General features: G+C 36.5%; 1 protein-coding gene and 1 pseudogene across 2 annotated transcripts; both read right to left on the bottom strand.

Moving 5' to 3' along the window:
* Window positions 1-3,075: 3,075 nt before the first annotated feature.
* Window positions 3,076-19,871, bottom strand: ccr10 (chemokine (C-C motif) receptor 10). Of its 2 annotated transcripts, none has more exons than XM_067435267.1 (2): window positions 19,740-19,871; window positions 3,076-5,277 (listed from the first exon to the last, which is right to left on the bottom strand). In XM_067435267.1, exon 2 carries the CDS (start codon window positions 5,273-5,275, stop codon window positions 4,022-4,024), a length of 1,254 nt encoding a protein of 417 aa, XP_067291368.1. In that variant the 5' UTR covers window positions 5,276-5,277; window positions 19,740-19,871; the 3' UTR covers window positions 3,076-4,021. The 2 variants fall into 2 exon arrangements, with proteins under 2 accessions (XP_067291368.1, XP_067291367.1); XM_067435266.1 differs by lacking the exon at window positions 19,740-19,871 and adding an exon at window positions 10,520-10,641.
* On the bottom strand, window positions 7,775-7,890 carry LOC137064296 (5S ribosomal RNA; annotated as a pseudogene).
* Window positions 19,872-20,101: the final 230 nt, after the last annotated feature.

Raw genomic sequence — 20,101 nt, 5'->3', positions numbered from 1 at the left:
TCAATACTGAACTCTTAAAGGGGAAATACCTCATTTAACGTAAGGTATCTAAAAGTCCACAAGAGGGCACTAATGTATCTACATATGTATTCAAAGCCTTTTCTACAAATGTAGTAAGTAAAAGTAAAAGTATCCTGAAAAAGATAGACTCCAGTAAAGTACAGATACTCAAAAAGTGTACTTAAGTACAGTACTCAAGTAAATGTACTTAGTTACTGTCCACCTCTGATGAGTGGCCGTGTGCATGTTACTTTTGGTTAGATAGAATTAGGTTTTTAAAGGCACAGTCGGTGATACCGGTATTACCATTGTTGTCACACGTTGATTAACTGGTGGGAAAATTACCTTACCGTCACATCCATAATTCAAGGGAAATCAGAATACCAAACATTATGACCATATAATACTATATTTCAGTATTGTGTTTGTCCCCCTTTTGCTGCCAACCTTAACCTGTCAACACATGACTCCACTAGACCCCTGAAGATGTGCTGTGGTATCTGGAAACAAGATGTTAGCAGAAGATCCTTTAAGTCCTGTACGTTGCAAGGTGGATTTAAAGGATCGATGGTAAGGTAAGGAGGAGCATTATTGTAATAGGCTACATTTTAGATTATCGTACACGAACGTCACATTTTTGTTATGGTGTGTACATAAAGGTTTTTGAAATGCCTGCTATTAAGCTGCTTATTCCGATCACTTTATTGGGCCCTTTTTGCCCCTAAATTGCATCTTTTGACCCCCTGCCCCTTTGAAAGTAAAAGTGAAAGTGCCCTTTTCGATCGCACCACAGGGTGCCCCAGCGAACAGCATCTACATCCCAGAACGAGCGCGATTTGTATCCTACCGAGGGTACCCCCCACCCCCGGAACGCGAACGATACTGCCCCCGCCCCCGTGGAGGTTTGTGCACGCCACTGCCACATGGGTATCTCATGCCATCTCGGCAGTTAATCAGGTTTGTATCTTAATTGCTGTTTTGCAGATAAATGTAATTTTTTTGTATATATAACTAAGTGTTTTTAATATTTTAGTTGGATTCAGATAAAATAGACTTGTGGCCATTAATGATTATTAGTGATTTGGTTTTCTTTTTATGTTCCTCTTGTGTTTTCTTTTGCCTGCCCTGTCCAATCACCCTCACTTGCGGTCTTGGCCACTTGCGAGCCTGTGCACGCGACAGAAGTGTGCTGTAAACAGGAAAAAGCAAAGAAAAGGGGAAGGAAAAATTGTGTTAGTGACTTTACTTTTCATCTTCAAATGCATAAGGTAAAATAACGAACTAAAAAGAAACATTTAAAAACATTGTAGCAATATAATATCACATAATTTTTAATTCATATTTTTTAGAAGATACTTCAATCTGTAATTGTATCTCTTCTATCAGTCATTTTCTTTTAATTACCACCCACTCAATAAAAAACAAAAACTATCCTTTGTAATTTGTTAGTCAGAAAACACAATGAGATGTTTTGACACCTGCATTGAGCAGGGAACGCTAATATGTTAGCAAAATCGTTATTTTGTGTACATTTATTTTGAAAATATATTGTTTTAAATGGCATTTCGATAAGGGTGTTATACAATCTTCAAAACAGCAGGAGGCGCTGTTTCAAAACAAAAACAAAAAACGAGGGGTCTGAGAATGCGGGTGCGCGGCTCAATCAGCTCCCTAGTTTAGTTGTTAGGGCACTGATCAGGGAGTCAGCCCATTGACTTATGCCCTAATCAGTGCCCTGACTAGTGAACTAGGGAGCTGATTGAGCCACAGGGCGGGACTGCCGAAGGAGTGGTAACTGCAGCTTGTTCATAATGTTGCAGTCCGCAACAGACTTCTTCTCAGCAGTCAAAGCGGCATTAGGTCGTGAAAGTGTGGACTCAGAGGACCGTGAGGGTTTAGGACAGGGCCTTAATGGTCCTTTTCCAAATGGCACCCTAAACCCTCACTTTACCGATGCCGATATGGTGGCCGAGATATAATGCATGCTTATTAATGATTTTCTGTAGCAGCTCGGCTATAGGCTACAACTACACAGACTGTCAACACACTCTCGGCAGGTGAATGATTTCCTTTCTTAAAATGTCTATGCATTTGAACTTGAATTCTTTTAACGAGTTTCCTACCATGTCTTTCTCTCTTTTCAGATTAACAGAACATGTAAGAGTAAGCAACTCTGCTCAGTTAAGCATAATCATCTTATCTTTACCACAAATTAACAAATCATTTTTATGATATCGTTATTCGTAAATTAATTCTACCTTGCCTATGAAGTAACGGTCCTCGACAATGACTTTCAGAACAATGCCTTATGCAAATTAATGCAATATATGTAAAACCAGTGGATGTAATAGGAGCAGTGGATAGGTGCTAGGCATATATATATATATATATATATATATATATATATATATATATATATATATATATATATATATATATATATATATATATATATATAATGTGTATATATATATATAAGGCCTTCATCAATGTTGTTAATGTGTTGCAAAATGTAGGCTATTAATAATAAGACAACTTAAGTGCTCAAGAGTCCATATGTTCCATTTATTTTTACTCAGCATATTTGAAATTATGTATAAAAAAGTTAATTGATATATATATATATATATATATATATATATATATATATATATATATATATATATATATATATATATATATATATATATATATGTATTCTTTATATTTAATGTTTTGTCAGTAGCATTGAATACATGTAAAAAATAAGATAGAGAAATAAGCAAAGAATAACACAACAAACATTTATTTTAATGGTAAAGAAAATGTGCGCCATTTAAAGCAAAACATTATTATGTATTCATATTTTTATTATTTGTTCTATATGCATTTTTTTTTAAGGCTGGATATCTCTGAAACAATCAGAGATAGCCATTCACTTTTTTTTGGTAAGCAGGAAAAGAGTCAAAAGGTCAAAAAAATCCACACTGTTGGATAGACTGGGCTCTGTTGAAGTTAGCAAAAACAGTCAAAATATATTACAAATTATACACTCACCTAAAGGATTATTAGGAATGTATTGAACACCTGTTCAATTTCTCATTAATGCAATTATCTAATCAACCAATCACATGACAGTTGCTTCAATGCATTTAGGGGTGTGGTCCTGGTCAAGACAATCTCCTGAACTCCAAACTGAATGTCAGAATGGGAAAGAAAGGTGATTAAAGCAATTTTGAGCGTGGCATGGTTGTTTGTGCCAGACGGGTCGGTCTGAGTATCGACCGCTGAGGCTACAATTTACACAAGCTCTTGCCTTGTTACCACTTAGCAGGCTGCTGGTGGTGGTGTAATGGTGTGGGGGATGTTTTCTTGGCACACTTTAGGCCTCTTAGTGCCAAGTGGGCATCTTTTAAATGCCACGGCCTACCTGAGCATTGTTTCTGACCATGTCCATCCCTTTATGACCACCATGTACTCATCCTCTGATGGCTACTTCCAGCAGGATAATGCACCATGTCACGAAGCTCAAATAATTTCAAATTGGTTTCTTGAACATGACAATGAGTTTAATCTACTAAAATGGCCTCCACAGTCACCAGATCACAACCCAATAGAGCATCTTTGGGATGTGGTGGAACGGGAGCTTCGTGCCCTGGATGTGCATCCCACAAATCTCCATCAACTGCAAGATGCTCTCCTATCAATATGGGCCAACATTTCTAAAGAATGCTTTCAGCACCTTGTGGAATCAATGCCACGTAGAATTAAGGCAGTTCTGAAGCCGAAAGGGGTACAAACACAGTATTAGTAGAGTGCTCCTAAAAATCCTTTAGGTGAGTGTATTTAGTAATGAAGCCTAACATTTTCGACTAACATAGGGCACTAAATATAGAGAAAATAAAATGATGAGCCTCAGTAAGATTTCATATTTTATGGTGCTGATTTAAAGATGTGAAAGCTTAAAAAAACAGATAAAAAAGTTTTGTGTACATGAAAGTCTCTTCACTTTTTATTGCAGATCTTCTGATGTGCAGGTATATCACTGATGACACCAGCTTATGACCGAATTCATTTTTCCAGATATAGGGTTGGGAAAAATGAATGTTTGGGCGGTGTTTGCAGAAGGTGTGTCCGGGGCAGGTGTTTTCTTTGGGGATTGGTAAGTAGAGGAGATGGGTTGAAGTGTGGTTGTAGCTGGAGAGGATGGTGTAACAGAGCTTCCATTTTCATGGCGATGTGTTATATGGGACACACACGCACACACACACCCGAAATCCGTCAACAGCCTGATTATGTCATTTCGGAATCGGACGCCAACCAGCGCATAAAGCAAAGGGTTGAGGCAGCACCTCACGAAGGCCAGATTGCGTGTCACGTTTTCCTGCAGGTGGAACCTGGTCCACTCGTCGCAGAGTTTTGGTGTGGGTGTGAATATTTTAATCAGCAGCACTACAGTGTAAGGCAGCTGGAAAAGCAGGAAAAGAACCACCAGCAATGCCATCAAACGCAGCGTCCTCTGTCTACGCCAGCCTTTGCCACCGGCGCGGATCAGCACGCGTCCGATCGCACCGTAACACAACACCATCGCCACGCAAGGGATGCAGAATCCTGCGATCTTCGCGATCTGGGCCCACAGCTTCCATTTACTCACTTCATCGCCCCAAACCTTCATATCGCACAAGGTGACGTTTGAACCCATGTCCTTGTCTGTGGAGCTGAAGCGCAGGTCTGGCAGGCTCAGCAAGACGGAGGTTAAAGCGACGCCAAACGCAGACAGCGTGCTGTAAAACAGCGTCCCAGAATTCCTCTTCCTCACGGCCCTGGTGCAAACCACCACCAGATAGCGATCGACACTAATGCAGGCCAACAGCAGCAGACCGCTGTAGGTGTTGATGGCATACATGCCACGATTGAACTTGCACAAGGCCTCTCCGAACACCCAGCTGCCGATCAGCGTCTCTCCCGTCTGTAACGGAAGAGTCAGCAGAAGCAGCATGTCAGACAGAGCCAGGTAGAAGAGGAAGACGTCGGTCATGCAGCTCAGACGTAGGCGGCGGTACAGCGCGAAGGTGGCAATGACCAGCCCGTTTCCAATTACACCCAAGAAGAAGACGAGGAGGAAGATGATGGTCTGGACAGCAGTAATGGTCAGCTCCTGCTCTCTGCTGGCTTCACAAAGCTCTGCGACTTCAGTGAAGCCATCAATTTCAAATTCAGTGTATTTGTACAAACCATAATCATATAGGCCTGTATATGAAGTTAAATCTTCAGTAGTTGATTCAGAGCTCGCCATACCTGTAAAAGATGGCAGACAAGCAGAAACAGTTCATCAGTTGTGCTAATTGTATGGAAGAAGGTGAACCATATGAAGCCCATTTGATAGGCCTACATACATTTCTAATGCCTGAATGATTAACATGATCAAAACTTTGGTAAAAGAAACTCTCATGCCTTCTGCCCTCTGATTGGTATTAATAATTTTTGTATGTATAAAGGCTTTTTACTGTAATTCCAAATATGTCAACATTTTTACATATGAAGGAAATGTTAGAATGACTTTTATATAATTTTTCAAGATGAACATTTAACAGACTAAAGCAACTTCATAATCATCCTGATTCAAAAATGTGGTGGAGATTCACAAAGCGTGGACTGCAGCTGGAGTCAGTGCTTCAAGTACCACTACGCACAGATGTATTTAAAGGCTTAGTTCACCCAAAAATGAAATTTGATGTAATTAATGACTTACCCTAATGTCGTTCCACACCCGTAAGACCTCCGTTCATCTTCAGAACACAGTTTAAGATATTTTAGATTTTAGTCCCAGAGCATATCCAGTCAATGCCCACTTTACTGTCCAGAAAGGGAATAAAAACATCATCACAGTAGTCCATATGTGGCATCAGTGGGTTAATTAGAATCTCTTGAAGCATCGACTATTTATAAAACTATGATTTTATTGATTCAGCATTGTCTTCTCTTCCACGTTCCTCCGAAAAGGTTAAAACGGTGTGAATCGATCAATGATTCAGGTCGCCAATGTCACGTGATTTCAGCAGTTCAGATTGCGTCAAACCGCCAAACTGCTCAAATCACGTGACACTGGCGACCCGAAGCATTGATCGATTCACTGATTCATTAACCGTTTCAATCTTTTTGGAGACACATGGAAGAGAAGGCAATGCTGAATAAATATTTGGACCAAAATGTATTTTCGATGCTTCAAGAGATTCTAATCAACCAACTGATGTCACATATGGACTACTCTGATGATGTTTTTATTCACTTTCTGGAAATGGACAGTAAAGTGGGCATTGACTGCATATGCTCTGGGACTAAAATATAAAATATCTTAAACTGTGTGTGAAGATGAACGGAGGTCTTACGGGTGTGGAACGACATTAGAGTGAGTCATTAATGATAATGACATCAATTCCATTTTTGGGTGAACTAACCCTTTAAGACATGGGTTTCAGCTGTCACATTCCTCGTGTCAAGCCACTCTTGAGCAACAGACAGCGTCAGAAGCGTCAAGCCTGGGCTAGAGACAAAAAGGACTTCTGAGTGGTCCAAAATTATGTTCTCTGATGAAATAAAATTTTGCATTTCCTTTGGAAATTAGGGTCCCAGAGTCTGGAGGAAGAGAGGAGAGGCCCAACAGTGCAGAAGAGCTTAAGGCCACTATCAGAGCAACCTGAGCTCTCATAACACCTGAGCAGTACCACAGACTGATCGACTCATTGCTGCAGTAATTCAGGCGAAAGGAGCTCCAACTAAGTATTGAGTGCTGCACATGCTCATATTTTTCATGTTCATACTTTTCATTTGGGCAAGATTTCCAAAAAATCCTTTCTTTGTATTGGTCTTAAGTATAGTATTCAGATTTTCTGAAGGAAGGAGTATAATATACAAGTTTCACTTTTTGATGATGTTCTAATTAAATGTCCAGCACCTGTAGTGACTGGCCGATTGACTTATATAGTGATGGTTCGATTACAAAGCAAAGCTTTCAACCGTTTTGAATCAGTCTATCGATTCATGTTTCGGATCGCATGTCAAACCGCCAAACTGCTGAAATCACGTAACATTGGCGATCCCAATCATGAATCCTTACACTCATAATAGTTTGAAGCTTTGTTTTGAAATCGGCCCATCACTATACAAGTCGTTATTAAAAAAATTAAGCTCACAAAAACTATTCTCGTGGCTTCATAAAATGATTGTAGAGCTGCTGTAGTGAGATGGGTTTTGTAACGACGTCTTTAGTGCCTTTATGGGTCTTGAGAGAGGAAATGACATTGGTGTCAATGAAGGCCTTTCTGAGCCATCGGATTTCAATAATAAATAATAATGCGTTCAATTTATATAGCGCTTTTCAAGGCACTCAAAGCGCTTTACATGGAAGGGGGGAATCTCCTCAACCACCACCAATGTGCAGCATCCACCTGGATGATGCGACGGCAGCCATATTGCGCCAGAACGCTCACCACACACCAGCTGATTGGTGGAGAGGAGACCGAGTGATTAGATCAGGATATGGGGATTATTAGGAGGCCATGATGGACAGGGGCCAATGGGCAAATTTGGCCAGGATGCCGGGGTTACACCCCTACTCTTTTTCCGAAAGACATCCTGGGATTTTTAATGACCACAGAGAGTCAGGACCTCAGTTTAACGTCTCATCTGAAAGACGGTGCTCTTTGTCAGTATAGTGTCCCCATCACTATACTGGGGTGTTAGGCCCCACACACACCACAGGGAGAGCACCCCCTGCTGGCCTCACTAACACCTCTACCAGCAGCTCCTGGTTTTCCCAGTTGGTCTCCCATCCAGGTACTGACCAGGCTCAGCCCTGCTTAGCTTCAGTGGGAAACCAGTCTTGGGCTACAGGGTGATATGGCTGCTGGTTAATTTCAACAAAAATATCTTCATTTGTGTTCTGAAGATGAACGGAGGTCTGACGGGTGTCAAACGACATGAGGGTAAGTAATTAATGACAGAATTTTTCATTTTTTGCTGAACTTAACCCTTTAAAAAAATCATGTTAAAATGTGAGGATCAAATATTATACTTTTTTAGGAATGTTTATTTGTATAGTCATCATGTTATTACATTGTGTTATATATTTAACACAATTAAAACGACAGTTCTTTGATCATAAAACCAAGCATTTAAATACTAATATATAATATTAATTGATTTACATTCATAAGCTCATTATTCTCACTATATGGACCATTAAAGCCTGTCAATGACGTACAGTAGGCTATGTCGAGGCTTCCAGCACTGGGGCACTCTTGAAAAGTCATGTTTCTAAAAGTGTCTGTTTCATGAATAATCTCTAAACTGAGAATATCTGAAAAATATTTGGAAGATGCCGGGCCGTAAACCATAATGTGTTTAATGTTACATATTTAGCAGATAATTTCATTAAACCAGTTTGGGTTCGTTATGAATCATGTAGATCTTCATAATTTCACATGCGTGGGATAGGATTAAATAAGAGCAAAAATCTGACCGGTTTCCTTGTAGTGATGGATTTAATGAAGCGCTGCATAATTGTATTCTATTAATCACTTTCTAAGGGTTGCAACTTGCAACTTAAATCAAAGGTAAGAAGGATTCTTGTATTGGGTAAAAATGCTTTTTAGGTTTACATGCTAGCCTATTCTGAACATCTTTCACGTCCTAGCACAGCTTGTTTATTATTACAGTTTTAAAATTGAACCAATAATATGCTAAATTGAATTTATGCTTTGTTTTAGTAAAAAGCACACTGTAAAAAGGTGTTTTGTGATGCACTGCGGGTTTCATTGTTTGACTGGCTGCCAGTTTTATTTACACTGTGACATTTCACGAGTAACACCCTTTCGGAGAAAAAGCCTATATGAGTGTGTGAATAGTTCTGCATGTTTATTCTGTTTACATGTTTATTACATGTCGGCTAAGTCTTGTAATGTTATCAGAATCATTTTATATATATAAGTTTTTGCCATGCAAGAAAAACACAAGATCTGAAAGTCGTGCGGCTCTCAATAATAAAAATAGCAACTATGGTAACTTGCGCCACGCTATAGACAGATGCGTCACCGATTAAATGTCAGGTGTGTTCTGTGGTCAATGAAAGCACGAAATATCTATGTTAAAAAATCTTTTAATAACGTCTATAGTGAAATTTTACTCATTCCGCTACTCATCGCGTGTCACAGGCAGACAGTCGTTGGCGTGAATCTGACATCCCGCTCGTGGTTTTAGTCAGCATCGCGTGCCAACGCGCTTTAAAACCCTTTGACGAGGAACGGGACCTTTATTTGAGCAGGAGTGAAGCTAGAAGAGCCGACAGAAGTGAGGGGTCTTTCTGTAATAATGTCCGTGTGAAGAGACTCTGGTAACTTAGGAGGAAAAGGAGGATGAAACTCAGGACTGCATCTTCATATTCAGAAATAACCGTAAGCTATCAAACATTTACAAAATCAAAACAATTAGAGATGTAGCCTTATAGGCTACGATACATAAACAATGCTTTAAATAATATTAAATTGTTCTTGTTCACCATCCTTTTTTTTCTTTTTTTTAGCTTTGCTTTTGAAGGTGTTGATTGATACGCGATATAGTGACAAGTGAACTAAAACACAATAGCCTACATTTGATCAGTTGCAACAATGTAATGACAGGAAAAGTGTTTTAATATATGAAAACATGCACATTCGTCTCTGAATACAGTTTAAAAAAATAGTTTTATCATAATTAATTAACAGTGTATACATTTTTAGTTATCATAAACTGCATCATCGTTCTATTTTATGCTCTGTCATTAAAGTATTAACCCTTTAATGAGCAAACCCGGTAATTTATTTGCAATTTGTACTTAGGCTACTAAAATTCGACATTTTATCAGTTGCATCACTGGGGGAAAACGGGACAGAAAAAGTATTTTAATATATCAAAACACATTCGTCACATTCGCCTCTGAATCAACCGAATACAAATCTCATAATTAACAGTGATACATTTTTATTTATCATAAAATCATTCTAATCTGTGGTGATTAAAATAACTCTTTAATGAACAAATCTGGTTAAAAATTTGATTGATTTGCAATATGTTTCTTGGGACACGAAAATATTAGTTTATCTTTTTTTTTTTTTAATTAGTCAGTGAAAAAAGGTCTTAATCTTTCTGCATTTATATATCCATTTACATTCAAGCTAAATATTTTAAAATGTGGGGAAAATACATATAAACGCACACACGTGCTGTGCAGTTAGTATACTAAACCATAGGCTTTGTCAAAAAATAAAATTAATTCATAGACATGATTATGATTGTTGCTAGAAATAAAACTTAAAAAAAATACATGTAAGCAAAACAAACATTTTATTTCAGCATAAATCACAGATAATAATGCAGAATAAGTGAGAAGAAATGTTGGCATATTTTTTAAAATTAGATCTTTCAGTCATTATGGTTAGTGTGTGTGGTTATCTGGAAACCTGACACATTTCAAATTTGTCTGGTCAAAGCTGCTTTGACTCACCTCTGAGCGCAGATCTTCAGGACCTCTTCTGTTATGAGTCTCTCTCTGTAATTCAGACCTCAGAAGCTCTCGGCTGGTTGGGGGCCAGTGTCACTCTGAGAGAAGGTGCTCTGCCTATTTGGGCTTTCGCTTGGTTTTGCTGACTTTGCTTTGCCCCACATTTCACACCAAAGCACAAAAACACCAACAAACATCTCAGAAGGAGGCGTGTTTAAGGTTGGTTGCTGATTTTTTTTGGTTAGACACCCCAAGATGGAGTTGCATCAAAAACCAAAAATATCTGTGATATCCGCATTAATATATGCACATCTTGAGTTATTATTATTTCATGTTACACATTGCATTGCTGTGTTAACACGACTTTCTCCTCTGTAATCTGAATTTGCTGCATCAATTAATCTGTAATAAGCAGATGTAGCAAATTCAGATTGCTGAAGAGAAAAACTTTATAAAACCTCCTGAACTGAAGTGATGTTGACAGCTTTGCAACATGGCATGAAATGACACAAGGGCATATAGATTATTTCATTTATATATTTAAGTCTCACAGTTATTTTTATTTTTATTTTTTTGATGTAACGTCATTTTAGGGTGTTCTGTAATAAGCACATTTTTTAATGAAAGCTTTCTGACAAGATGTGCACTTAGAAAGTTTTTTGGGAGTACATTTATTATTGCAGTGAAAATTATTTCTACACCAAAACATTTTTTTTTCAGTGTAATGCTTTTATCAAACATAAAGTAAATGTTTTTACAAATAAAGAAGTCTAGACTAATTTAGACTGTCATCGTTTAAGGTCATAAAGTTTTCTTTTGGCAAACGGAACATAAGTAAAATAAATATAGTGATATTTTTGAGAATGCGTTTTATTTTTTACATAGGTTTGAGGAACACTTCTTTAACATTTAATGCATGTGCTCTTTTTTGAAATAAAAAAAGGAATATATAGTTATATTTCTGCTATATATTGATTAAAATATATGCTTTTGGGTTGTATTTTTGAGAATGTGTTTTATCTTTACATTAATGTTTTATAGTAAAAATATATATTCAAAATTCGCCAAAAAAAGAGTGCATACAATAAATGTTGAAGGAGTGTTGCTAAAATGTATGTAAAAATAAAATACTTTTTCAAAAATAGCACTTTATTCATTAAATAATGTTTTTGCCAACAATGACCATCTCTATACATAAATGAATAATTTATAAATTATTCATATATGTATATTTACCATTATTTTCCATATTAAATATACACCAGTATTTGACAGCAGTTGATTGTGAGTGGCATGATTTTTAATTGATTTGCTGAATGATATTTTAAATCTGTTTGGCATGAGGGATGTTTTGTTTTTGAACTGGTCTTGGGTTGGTCTTGAGTTCAGCTGAATGTCATACTGGTCCCCCAAAGTGCAGAGAGCATGTAGGTTATATTGTGGTTATATTGTAGGTTTTAATCGGTGGAATCTGAGGTCGACTCTACAAGGGTGTATGAGTGGAGCATCAAAACACCACAACCTTTTCAATCCTTTTAAACTTTATTCATGAGAAGCATTATCTTTGCTGAACAAAGTGAGGTAAAGCATTCAATTTAGAAACATATCCTATGGGATATTTCAGAAAAATACTATAAAATGTCATTTCAGTTCAATATTCAAGTCCAGTTATTTATAAGTATATATAATGAGCATTTTCAGTCATTGGTCAGTATCACATAAACCCTTTCAGGATGGCCTTAATCACTTCATTTGCAATAATGACCATTTGACAGAACATGATCCCTTTTGTGTGTGTGTGTGTGTGTGCGTGCACATTAGTGGTTGTGTATGTTTCAAAATGTAATTCTGGTTAAATAGTGAAGAATGAATTTCAAATGACTCTTCGAGGGCACATCTTCTCTCTTTCTCACACAATTTCCTCCACCCTTTCTCTCACTCTTTCCCACCCGTTTCTCTGTTTTGTTTTCAGTAGTTTGTGGTTGGCAGATCGTTGATGGGTACAGTGTTTGCTTGAAGCATGCCGTACACAGTTCATTAGAAACACACACTCGCGCACACACACACACACATGTATCACATTTGACCTTGATTGTGGCAGGCATTAGGTCGAGGCTGCAAACTGCAGGCGGGAGGTTTTCTTTTATTACAGTATTTAATATATATGGGCCTGCTTATATTTATTTTCCATTGTAAGGCATCAAATGCATGTTTTTGATGTAAATGACTGCTCCCAAGTCATTTAATCTGTACCCAGCATTATGCTAGAATCAAACCCTTCATGTGAGGAGCACTGTGTGTGTGTTTGTTTGTGTGTGTGTGTGTGTGTGTGTGTGTGTGTGTGTTGCAATCTGCATTTCTTGCATTGTGATTTTTAAATCATTTTGTGTGTGATTTCAATCAAGTCATTAGCAGAATATGAGAAATGAAACAGCCTGGGCTTATGAGCTGGTATTTTGTGCAACCGTCACTTCTGTCTCAGCGTGAGGTGCATTATCAAGTGTCACAGGAAGTGTGCTCACTTTGCGCAACTGGACAAGTTCAAGAGAAATTAAAAAAACAGTGATGCTGCTTGCTGAATGTTAATCTGTACTGAAATATGTTTCTTAGATCAAGTCGATTCTGCAGGAGGAAAAATGTACTTGTTTTACTCACTATTGCGAAGGAACCTTTATATTATATTATTATATTATAATATTTCAAAAACATGATTTTGTGGTTCAGCCTCATTTACCCTCTTCCCAGAAATATTCAATCTAGCTCTATTGGTTGATCGATTGACATTTACGTTGTTGCGGCTGATTTTATTTGATTTTGTCATGTTTAGTAAGTTGTTATCTTGTGATGTCAGCATGGGTTTGTTCCTCTGTTATAATGACCGTTTAGTTGAGTGTTACACTTGTCGTGTTTCATCTCGTTTCGAGGTGTTGAGGGCTATGTGTGGCATTCAAAGGCCTTTTAAAGTGTTTTACTGAATGTCCCGTGAGGGTTTGTGTGATCAGCATACATCTTGTCAGTTGTTTATGAAAAGTAATTTGCTCAAGACTGTGTAACTGGGTAAGACAATTATTGCATATCATTATTTTAAGTTTAATAGCTACACTGTAAACCCAAATAAGTTGGACTAACTTAAAAAAAAGAGGTTTAATCAGTTACCCAATTTTAAGTAAGCAGAACTATCAAGTTTTAAGTGGCTTCTAAAAATTTGCTAACATTTACATTTTGATTGCAATTAACATAAGATATTTAGTTTTAACTTTTTTATTTTGAGGTGTCAGAACTCAAAAAAAGTTGAATGAGTTTTTAAAAAAAAGTTAAAACATTTTTCTTGCTATAACAAACTAATTCAAAAAATGCCAACTTTCTAATGTGCTAACATGTTAACAATAGCATGATATAGCACTGAATGAGTACGGTACAACTTTAACATGTAGGCTTTCACCACTAACTTTCCAAAAACCCACATTAACAGAAACAGATACGCTTCTAAATTAGCATAAATTAATCTTAATCACTACTAAATCTCCCTTACCATTAATCTTGCACAAAAAAGTAATAATAAATAAATAAATAAATAAATAAAATATAATCATTATATAAGACTTAATTTCAGCATTTACTCTCCTTTTTTAAAGACCGTGCACAAAGCATGCTGGGAAATTAAAAAAATGTAATTTGTGTGATGTATATAATTTGTCCCTATATTCTTTGCAATAGTAAATAAATACATAGATCTGCAACAAGAATTTGAATTCCCTTAAAGGTCCCGTTCTTCGCGTGTTTTCGAAGCTTTGATTATGTTTACAGTGTGCAATATAACATGAGTTCATGTTTCGCGTGTAAAAAACACAGTATTTTTACTTATCTGTACAGCGCTGTTTCCTCTGTCCTAAAAACGGCCTGATGATTTCCTTGTTTTATGAAGTCCCTCCTACAGAAACACGTAACGAGTTCTGATTGGGCCAGCGGTTCCTATGTTGTGATTGGACAGCAGCTTAGTGCACTTTGCCCTGAAAGGTCCCGCCTCTTACCATAACGGGGAGATGCCAGCGCTGAATGCTCTTCTCCACATGAGAGAGCAACGAGACCACGGCCCCTATTTTGCGTGTTCTTGTGGGCGGAGGGTTAGTCAACAAACGGTTCTAGTGACGTCATTACATCCCTGCACTTCCTGCTGTACTCCAAACCGGCCGTTCGCTGTAGGCTTTGAAAGGGAACTTCTGTTAAATAAAATATCTCGCTTGGCATTGAACTTTGAGCTTTATAATTTTACAGGTATTATTTATGCTCTAACAGCAACATTACACACTAACTAAAGTTTGAAAGATGGGATCGCGAAGAACGGGACCTTTAAGGTCTAGTGGTAGACTTTTTGTAAACCATGTCAAAGGTCTCGGGTTCTGATCCGCTCTCATAGAGTTTTTTTGTTGTTCTTCAGTAAATTCAAAGATGTTCATCAATGATTGTATGTTAAGTGCAGGGACATGTTTATGTGCATTTTGTTTTGTGATATCACCAGAAAGAGTTGTCTCTCACAATGGCATTAAGCGATAGATTAACGCACTGGTCTGTGTGTGAAGACTGTGAACGAGCCAAAAGAGTAAACCCTGCTTACTTTGATTTAATGTCCTTCTCAATCATTTAAACATCGACGAGCGCCATTAGACTGAGGCAAACCAGACTAAAATGTAACTTTAAAACCTTTTTGGCATCCTAACATACAGAGCGCTGCATAATGAAATGCCGCCGAGCAGTGCAAGAATATCAAATATTGTGGGGACAGTTTGGCCATTTCTAATTATATAGATCATTGTCTATGGTGGTTACAGCGACGCTATAGTGCATACACTTTCTCTTTTGCAGGAATACACAAGTCCTCTTTTGAGGCAAGCACAAGCACAAGCTGGCTGGTGGCGGTTGTTAATTTCACAGCCTGTTTAGAAAAATGTTTTCAGATCAGCACTTTCACACATGCCTTCTTTATCTTTATTTTCAGCATGATTTTTAGCATTGTGTTTGTCAAGGGACCGAGGGTTTCCTCATAGATACATAGCAGCTCATAGCTGGATGTGTGCAGATAGCAGACATCGGACTGTCTGCGCAAAGTCCTGGATGCCATTCTGATAACTGTGGGCAAAATGAAGATATCGATCCGTATAGGGCAGCTTTTTGTGTAATATGTGACAGGATGTGACAGATGTTAAGTGGCAGCACTGCCAAACTAGATATGGCCCATTTCCTGTGAGTTATTTGCAGAAACGCGTCCTGTTTCATTTGACACTCTCCCTGTTATTTGCTTCATGTCAAAAATCACAGTTTACACCAGTGATAGAGCCAGGATAGACAGTTGGTTGAATATTTAAACGTATTATGGACTACATTTCTAATGCTAGTGCTTATTTTGTCCTCAAGACTTGTTAGGTATTATAAGATCTAAATAAACTGATATAATGTCCAGAAGTCTGATACCATGCTTCTGTTTTTTTTTAGTCAAATGTAATACAAACATGTATATTATATTATCAGTGTAACAATAAATTGGTAGACATAAACTGTGGTGGTCCACAGGGCTCCCTGTTAATGACCAATTTTGTTTTCAACTGATATTTTTCCTCTTGGATCCACAATCCGGAAATAATCATTTTATCACTGCGATCCAATGATCTTCCAAGCTTAGATTTCCTCCACGCATGCTTTGCAGATATAATCTCGATGGTTTGCAATTTTCTGCAGGTAAATACTAGCCTGACAAGCCAGACCCACATCAAGATGTTAAAATGGCAAATTAAATTTGCTGCCGCTAGGGTGCGTCTAGATATCTAGGCTAGTTAAATACTGATAAAAGTTATAATCGCCCAGATTGAGTCAGCTCTCAGTAAGGTGTTCCCCAATATTCAGCAGGCAGTGAAACATTTGCGAGTTTAGTTGACACCAATTTGAATTTTGAATGTCACGTTAAGAAGTTGGTTCAGTCGTGTTTTTATCAATTAAGAAATATGTACATAGTGAGACAGATTTTAAGTTTTAAAGACACAGAGAAAGTTATTCATGCTTTTATTTCATCTGGTTTGGATTATTGTAATGCCCTGTTTTGTACTTTAAATGAACAGACTTTATCACAGCTTCAATTAATACAAGATACCAATGACACGAACTAGGTCTTTTAATAATATTCCTCCAGTTTGATCTTGATTACACTGGTTACCAATCCATTTTAGGATTGATTTGAAGACATTACATTAGCAGAATATTTAAAACATTATGAAGGTTACATGTCTCAGGCGTCTTAATGGATTGCTGGTTGTTCCAAGATCCAGATATATTTTGCTTTTATTACTTTGTGAAGTCTTTTTGTGTTTTTTGGACCTTTTGTTTTATGTAGTATTTTGTGTTTTTTGTCTGCCTGATTGTATATTTACTTGTATTAAGCTCTTTTTACCTTTTGGAAAGCAGTTTGTGCTATGTAGCTTTAAAAGTGCTCTATAAATCAAGTTTATTATTATTAATAAAAAGTACTTTAATTTGAGAATGTCTTCAGTTTGTTTCATCTCATACAACATTTATATATGTTTTTAATTTTATCTTGGAACAACCAGCAATCCATTAAGACGCCCGAGACATGAGCTAACCTTCATAACGTTTTAAATATGTAATGTCTTCAAATCAATCCTAAAATGGATTGGTAACCAGTGTAATCAAGATCAAACTGGAGGAATATTATTAAAAGACCTAGTTCGTGTCATTGGTATCTTGTATTAATTGAAGCTGTGATAAAGTGTGTTCATTTAAAGCACAAAACAGGGCATTACAATAATCCAAACCAGATGAAATAAAAGCATGAATAAGCTTCTCTGTGTCTTTAAATTTATAAATACATTTATTTCTGTTTAATTCTAGGTTTAAATAAAAAAAGAAAGTGTAATTTCACCCTTTTAAACCTTACCGTACTTGTTTTTGATGTAATGACTATGATCAGCAGTTGTGCTAATCTATTGAAAGTATTCATTCTTTAAAACAGATGTATCATTAGTGTAGGATTGTTTTATTTATTTGCATTAATATGAACAAAAATGATCAATTAAATCTCTTCTGTTGATTTCCTGTCAATATCAGACCTTGCAGACAAAGTATATCAAGCCTGTCTCTCACGTGTTTCGAATACAGGTTCATCATGCAAACTCCTGCAAATCCTCCGCATGTTGTGGGTTTAAATATAGAGATCTAGCTTTGGACATCCCCGGATGGAACATATTTGAGCGGATGTAAAAACACAACATTAGCACGAAAAATACAATGTGTTGCGGCTGAAAATGAAATTCTGGATTGCAGTAAAACTTGGCAATATTCTTGCGTCTTCTTAAAAGTTATTTTTTTCATTATCTCATGTATGAAATGAGCTGTACATTTTTCTGCTTAAAGCATAAAAGCTACAAATGGTAAAAAAACTAAAGTAATCATGCAATTGAACGATGTGCCAAAAAATGATTTCATGATGCTTGTGCTGGTGACATGGAGCTCCAGCTGTTTTATTTTATTAATATAATCTGAATTTGAGATGGTTTTAACAGAAGTGATTATGCCTAAGCTTTTACATCACATTTCTTCTGTAACTTGTCTAGACAAATGTATATATAATTCACATTTACTAAAAGGGTTATTCTTTTGTCTTAAGCATTTTTGCCATAAATATAAATATACATAATGCAATATGCATTATGTGAAATGCAGTTTTTGTGTTGCATAACCTTGATAACATTTTAAATATTCCGTGCATAATACATAATACATAATACACAAACAGCGTTTTATGTTACGTGTGTTTATTAATTTATCATGATGATAACGTAAGACTACTCTCTAAATGTTCCTGTCACTGTAATGATGATTGGATTTAAATCTCAGAATACTGTGTGTGATTACCATGGACAGCAGATAATTCAACTGTAAACAAGACATACGAGCTACTGTAAACAGCCAATTACTGCTCGTTACATAACTTATTGTTATTGCCGTCGGCAAGAGAATGAAACTAAATTGGCGGTGGCCACTGAAATGCTGTTATGCATTATTTATGCGCTGTAAAGACAGAAACTGGGAAAGGTGTCAGTGTAAAGGAAATATATTACTAAAGAAAACAGCAAAACGCTAAAGTTTGAGTCACACATGCATGCAAACCACGAGAAATTGTGGCAAAATGAAAGTCGAGGGAAAGAAATTATTCATGAATCTGAATTAATATCTTAAAGAGATGTTTATTTCTTTTGTAATACAAGCTAGGATGTCTTTCACAGACAAATAATTGACTTAATAATCACATTCTTATGATTTACTTATAGGAAAATAGGGAAAGTAAATAGTAAAAGTTGATTTATACACTGTAAAAAATTATTGTTGGTTTTTGTTGGTTTAACTTAAAAAAGTAAGTAACCTGGTTGCCTTAAAATGTTGAGTTTATTGAAATTAAAAATTTGAGTTGATACAATGAAGGACATTTGTTTAATAAATAGAAACTCAAAATATTTTTGTATCTGAACCACATAAAAATTTTGATAAATCATGACAATAGCACTATTTGGCATGTTTCACTGCGTCATCACAAATAAAACACATAAAATTACCCAATATGCTTACAAAATCTTTTAATAATATTTTAATAAAGGTTGTCGAATCTCAAAAAATGTTCATTGTATTAACTCAAAAAAATTAATTTTAATGAACTCAAAATTTTAAGGCAACCAGGTAACTTTTTTTCTAAATAATTTTTTACAGTATAGTCATTTCTCTTAACAAAGTTGTTTACCGGAAAACAAAATATGTCTCCAAAACCACAGTACAAAACATACATTAGCCAACGTGAGCAATTCTAGATCGGAAACAGAGGGCATTTACCACACTGGCAGTTTTAAAGATTAGCCAATCTGATGATAATCATAACAATCATATATTTATAGAATAACATAATCTTATAGGAATGGGTTCTGTTATAGATCATAAACATACTTTATCAGTAAAAACACAACCTTTTAAACAATTAAAACATTTCTTTATGGGTTTAGTTAAAGAGTCCATAACTCTAGGGCTTATATGGAACACATTTGATCCCTTTTTCTGAGAGTGTCAAAGTCATGCATAAAAAAACAAATGTTTTCTTTCTTTTTTTTAAATACAAGATGAAATTTTGCATTTAATGCTAATGAAACATCTGATACTAAAGCATACTTACATCCTGAAAGCTATGTTGAAAAGCCATTTGAAATTAGCAGTATGTAATCCTATAATTAAGTTATAATGAGTGTCCACTGAGAAAACTCCCTTCGCAGAAACTTATCAGGGCAGAAAGGCAATTGCTCTGGCTCCTCCGTGCACTCCTATTTCCACTAATGGAGCTCCAAAGAAATGTCTCATCCCAAACTATCCGTGAACTCCGAGAGGATTGCAATGGGTGGGGTATTTTCTTTAGCCACACACACACACACACACACACACACACACACACACACACACACACACACACACACAGTCTCCCGGTGTTCCTCCCCTCTTTTGTTTCTTCTGTTAAATTCTCCAGCCACAGGAAACTCACAT

This window comes from Pseudorasbora parva, chromosome 24 (assembly GCF_024679245.1).
Source record: "Pseudorasbora parva isolate DD20220531a chromosome 24, ASM2467924v1, whole genome shotgun sequence".
Taxonomy (NCBI): domain Eukaryota; kingdom Metazoa; phylum Chordata; class Actinopteri; order Cypriniformes; family Gobionidae; genus Pseudorasbora; species Pseudorasbora parva.
The sequence above is the reverse complement of the archived record's forward strand: the minus strand, read 5'-3'. Positions and strand labels throughout refer to the sequence as shown.